This window comes from Montipora foliosa, chromosome 14, assembly GCF_036669935.1.
Source record: "Montipora foliosa isolate CH-2021 chromosome 14, ASM3666993v2, whole genome shotgun sequence".
Taxonomy (NCBI): Eukaryota; Metazoa; Cnidaria; class Anthozoa; order Scleractinia; family Acroporidae; genus Montipora; species Montipora foliosa.
In genome coordinates this window covers 3,056,599-3,062,598 of record NC_090882.1, presented here as the reverse complement: position 1 = coordinate 3,062,598, position 6,000 = coordinate 3,056,599, and the positions used below count along the sequence as shown (strand labels likewise).

General features: G+C 41.6%; 1 protein-coding gene across 3 annotated transcripts in view; it reads left to right on the top strand.

The window, feature by feature from the left end:
- The window catches only part of LOC137984285 (uncharacterized), a 36,279-nt gene extending 33,722 nt beyond the window's left edge, over positions 1-2,557 (top strand). For 2 of the 3 annotated variants that reach the window (XM_068831403.1, XM_068831402.1), the window contains exon 21: positions 1-1,707. This exon is cut by the window's left edge and continues 285 nt beyond it. In XM_068831403.1, the coding sequence (XP_068687504.1) occupies positions 1-1,575 (1,575 nt within the window). In that variant the 3' untranslated portion in view covers positions 1,576-1,707. The other variant, XM_068831404.1, reaches the window with a different exon arrangement.
- Positions 2,558-6,000: the final 3,443 nt, after the last annotated feature.

Here is a 6,000-nt window from a genome sequence, read left to right as displayed (position 1 = left end):
GAGCGTGGAAGCGTGGACGTCACGCGCGCATTCACTGATAGCCCAAGGCTACTGAGGCGATCATCCAGTGGGCATCGCCTGTTGGAATCAAAGCTGAGCGGAGAGAAGTCGTCATCAGTGAGTGATTTGCGTAGTATTGAAGAGGACAGCTCTTCGGTGTTCAGCTGTAGTGAAATAACTAGTTTGCAGGAATACTCTGCCATAACCACGACAGTGAGAAAAGTATCTCGGGCATTCAGTGGCTCTTCACCTCCTGTTGAAAAAAGCTCATCAAGCGAGACTCAGATGCGAGCTGCGCAAACTCGGTACATAGTAGAGTCGGGTAACTCTCCCGACAAAACGACCTCCGTCTCAAGTACAGACTCCTCTCATCATCATGATAATCTTGAGGAGCTCCTTGCTTCCATTGACCGTGATCTGGACGAGACTCGTCGCACCATTTCCTGTGCGCAGCTGTTGGAATCTGCTTTGCTTATAAAGAACGACGGTCGACCGCTCGCTTCCGCAGACTCGCCTACGGATAGTCTAAGGCGCAGGCGCCGTCCACGAATCATTGATTTCTCTTCGGAAAATGGCGTTGGAAACTCAAATGACACTAAAAAACCTTCTAATTTACGAGAAAATAGAAGGCAAAATATGCGCGGCAGTCGTGGTCATGACGAAATGGACACAAACTCTGAAGTTACACTGAGACCGCATGAAACAGTACATGACGACCTTGCTGAAAGGGAAGATGCCAGCAGAGACGAAGAGGTAACGCCTTATGAAGAAAGCAATCGGTCAGGGTCAAATGTGTCACAGGACAACCAAAACGGGCCAGTTCTGCAGGAGAACCAGCAGGACCAAGACTCTCGGTTATCTGATAACCTCAGCGAGGAAAACCCACAGGAAGACCAAGTGATGGAATCACCCAGGATGGAGAATTCCCCTCTAAAGAAACGCGTGTTTGAACTTTTTGCGGATAGCAACAATGAAGACAGTCGAGAGTTAAGCAACCACGACAAAGAATCTTCCGAAACAGATTCAGGTCAGATAATATCGAATAAGCCGACATTGCCTAGTGTACATCAACTGGCAAGGCAATACTCACAACTGGTCAATGATAAGGAGGCTATAGACCAGATACGCACGCGTAATAGGAGTAAACCGAGAAGCAACTTGCGCTCGGTTTCTTCTCAAAAGAATGACGAAGAGACCAGCAACCGCACTCCGAAGATAAAGATTGAAAAAGTCACCAAGGTTTCTTTCAGCAGTTCTCCTATTGAAAGCTATAAGTTTGTGAAACGGCGGAGAAGGCGTTCGGGATCTTCTCGGCACAGATCGGACGATATCCGACGACAGAGCTGGTCGGTAGAGAAAGTGAAGCCGGATTCAGAGGAACCTCGAAAGCCAAGACCCAAGAGTGTGTATGATATGGAAGCATTAGAAGCCACAATAGCTGAGAACTTAGAGCAAATTGAAGAGGGACTGGAACCCGTTTTAATTGAAGGTTTGGACAAGGATGATTTTGTCGTGCGTGGACTTGTTCAACATTTAGTGAAGAAATTTAATTCTCATAAAACCGGAAGCACTTGAGGTGTGATACTTGAAAGAAATCGAAAACGTTAGTTAATTGGTTATCCTCTTTTGTTTTTATTTGAATGTCAGTTGTCCTCTTGAAGGAGCCATGTTGCATATTTTGTGGCGATTATATTTTCCGATGTAGGCGATACATTTTTTGCCTGAGACTTTCGCATGCGACTAGTTTGCGCCATAACGTGATCACTAATGGAATTGTGTTAGTCAGACATAAGGTACGCTTACGACAGTCGTCCACGAGGCGTGCGCGTTTTATCGGTTGTGACTAGAACGGATATGCCACTTTCAGGTGTGACACTTTATGACAACTACATAACATTGCGTTTGGTTGGCTCGGTGTAGGTGCTGTTTGTATATAAAATGTCATCCTTGACGGTCATTAATAACTAACCGAACGAGTGCCGAGGCTTAAATAGTGCAGATTAGTACTTAACACTACAAACGATACTACTTGTGGTGCATGGAATGACCGGTTTTTGTTCTCCTTGTTTGGCCCTGAAGTCGTGTTTAAGACTTGTTATGTATTTGTTATTAAGTGTCACAGCAATCTCCACCCCAGAGCTCTTCTCTTGGCTGAGGGAGAGAAGCGCTTTGTGGAACCCTGAAAGAAAGTGTCTTCTCATTGGTTTTCGTGAAGAACAATCAAAAGCGTCTCTAATTGGTGCATTTATGTTAGCACGAGGAGTGAGCAGGCGCCATAGGGTTCAAATAGCCAATTTTTGGCTATAAGAACCCAACAGCGCATGTTCTCCTACACAGAGTTTCCCAGAGCTTTGGGTTTATCCGAGGCTCTGGTGACGACAATGGTGTCACACCTGACTGTAGTGTGTCCATTTTAGGGTGAGTTTTCTTGGGAAAATCCAAAAACGGATTTCTGATCTCGGATCAATGGATTCTTCAGCGTCAAAAAAACGCAAAAACCGAAAATGGTTATTTTCTATGACAACGCAAACAAACAAACCCAGAGTTGCGTGCAAATTTTAAAAACAAAAAAAAAATTAGCGGTTAAGTTTGTTTTGGAGAAATTCTTAAATGAGAATGTCACCAGAAAAAAAAAATACCTTAACGATCGAAAAAGAAATGACGAAAAACATGCGTTTTTAGGCGTAGGAAAGGTGCTAACAATATTATTGCTCTCAAGAAACGTTTAGTGTAATTTCTGGTGAGAAATTTGCGGGAAAGCTAACTATTTTCGACCTATTAATTTCTTCGATCGTACGGTAAAAATGGCGCGAGAAAAACACTTGGACTCAACTGTCACGTACGGTAGCTGTTTTGTATCATTTTTGCATGGAAAGCCGCTTGTCAAAAATACTTTTTTCAAATCCTTTCGCAAAAAAACGCTGAAGTGATGAATCACATTTAATCCGAAGTATCCTCCTCGAGTGTGGATACTTTGGATTCATGATCCGTTTTTGGATTTCGCCAAAAAAACGCAAAATCCGTTTTTGGATTCAAGAATCCGTTTTCGGATTTTCCCAAAAAAACGCACCTTAAGGGCGCTTTCCATTTGACAGAACTGACCGGCCAGACTGGGCATTTAGAAGGACTAATTCTGCAACGCCTTCAAATTAACACACTTCGCGGATGATATATACTCCTCCAGAAGAATACGACGGATTATCACGCAAGTGTTTCCTGCAAATTGTTGCATTTTCTTTGCGACTTATTGGGTGTGGCCGGCCAGTTCTGACAAAAGGAAAGCGCCCTAAGTCATAACCCCTTTAAGATCCACGACAGCGACGTCAACGCCAAAACGTTGTAGGTTTTTCACGATTAACTCGATCTCGAGCTCGTTCACGTCGTAAATCTGCAACTCTGTATCACGTAACAGCAATGTTATGGTACCATATGAAACACCGATTATTTCCAAACAAGATGTGATTATTATCGTGTTGTAATAAATTATCTTCGTAACGGGAAAGCCCAGCGAAAACACCAATGGCCTTCTAATTACTTTTCGGAAATAAAAATGGGGGTCACCGATTTCGATTTTGAGATAAGCAACTAAAGACAAAATAAAGGGTGTTGTTACAGGGCTTGCCCGTTGCCACGGTGACATATTATGTCACAATAATGACTTTATTTTGTTCAGCAATAATTCTTGTTTCATTTGGTACCACAATATTGCTAATAAATGATACAACGTTGTGGTGCCGATTTTCTACAGTTTTAGGCTTTTTCTGAGTTCAGTTATGTGTGCCATGAATTCGCCCTAAACTGCGTTCCATAGCTTCTTTGATATGGCCAGCGCATTGCCTTTTGCCTGATTTGAACACGAGGTGTTTTATCTTGGATCAGTTGTTTATAGGTTGTAATTAAGTTCTCCTCTGAACGAACGATTCTTTTTCTTTCTTGGTACAGAAAACTAGTTGTAATGATTTGTAGTTTATTCTTCAACGGTATTTTGTGTATATAGTAGTAGGAGATATACATAATTATTTTTTCATGTAAATTTACTTTTCTCCCTACGACTGTGTGAAAAAAGGGACATAAATATCATCGAATATAATATTTGGACAGTACGACTGATCAAGGGAAATCAAACTTTAAAGAAATTTGTGCAACTTTCTTCTATGTGGTTCTCTAGGAAGCTGCTGTAGAATAATGGGGTTTTTTATAGAATCGTTTGTTTGATTATTTATATAAATATTTTGAAAGATTCAGGGGGTTCAGTGAGCACTGGGCACCGGTAAATTGACCTGTAGTTAAGACGACTTTACCTGGCAGTTTTCATCGTGTCTATGTACTTTCTTTAGCTAAAATAGAGCGACTTTCGTATGACCTTGAAAAACTGTTCTCGATTTGTTTCACGGACCAGTGTTTTGCAAGATTAAAACAAGCTTTTCCTTATCCCCGCCAAGGAAACTCCTAATATGGGCAGTAAACAGTTCGATTGCGCAATCACATTACTGCATTTCAAATGACGTCAAAGCGAAATGCCGATCGCTTTCCAGGAAGTTGTTTGCATCCGCGTTCGCTATGCCAATGAAAATGCGCGCTCGTTTGTTTTTGTTCGATAAGCCAATTAAATGTGTTGCATTTTTTTAAAATTCTGTATTTACGTTTATTTTTCAAGGTCATATCTTCGCTCTAACTTGAGGGTACATGATGCTATTCACCTTGCTTGGTGTAGGCGTCACAAAGTAACCCTGACTTAACCAGGACCCTAACCAAAAGGAAATAGTAATTGTGACGTGTGTTGAAATCCATTGGCCAGGTTACTCAGCCTTACGTTTCAAAATTTCTTTTAATTCTCTACTTTCGCAAATCCAATAACACACATCTTTTACCCCAAAAATTTTGCATAATCAATGTTTCCATTTTCCCCTGAGACACGAAGATGTCCCAAGAAAAATCGAAAATAATGACAATGCAAATTTTTTAGGGTTAAAAGAGGTGTATTATGGGATTTGCGCAAGTGGAGAATCAATTTGGAAATACTTTTTTGATGTCCGACATTGTTGTACAGGTGATCCCTACGAAGCATTTTGATCATCTCTCTTATATGGAAATATTGTTTGTAAGAGGAAACGTAGGTGGTCTTAGTACCTCAAATAAATTGTCTAGAATTTCTAAATACCTACTTTTCAAAGCATTCTTGGAGAAGCGTAACATTTTTCATGGTTGCCAGGCCACTTCAGTAATTTCGGGTCATGGTTTGACTGCTATTTCGCCGTTGACGGCATTGATGGGCATTGTCTTTGATAAGCCTGGCCTGGCAAAGAAGTGCGGTAACACACCAATCTTAGCATCCGATGATAAGGCTGCTTCACACGTACGACGCAAACGCAAGCGCAGACGCATTTGCGCTTGCATTTGCATTTCACACTTGTGAACCGGGGAAACGCAAACGCAAGGTAAAAAAAACACACGGGTTCATTCTCGTCCGCCATATTGGAAAGAGGACTTAAACTGCGCCTGCGTGTCTTACTTCCCTTGCGTTTGCATCGGACGTTTGAACTTCGTTTGCGTTTGCATTTGCGTTGTACGTGTAATCCAGGCTTGAAGAAATCTGGGCAGACGCCAATGGGCTGAGTTCGATATATCAATATTCAGGCATGGTATGGTCAAATCTGTTTTCTTTGTCTCAGAAGTCAAATTTAACGATAAAGCCTCGTAGCCATGTGTGAATATTGAGATATCGAACGTGGCCAATAGCCCTTTTCACGGTTAGTTTTTCTCATTTGCATTACAATATAATCTAGCATGTATGTGAGCCAATTTCGGGCTATGTTGTAGTTTTAACCCGAAATTGCCTCGCATCCACGTTAGATTACATTGTAATGCAAGTGAGAAAAAGGGCTATTGGCAATGACGGGACCTTGATCGTCTTTTCAAGGAGTAGTCTAAATTGCATGGTTGCGCCGGATTACTTTAAATTTTTTTGGCGTAGTCTTTATCGTCAAATTTAATGATCAG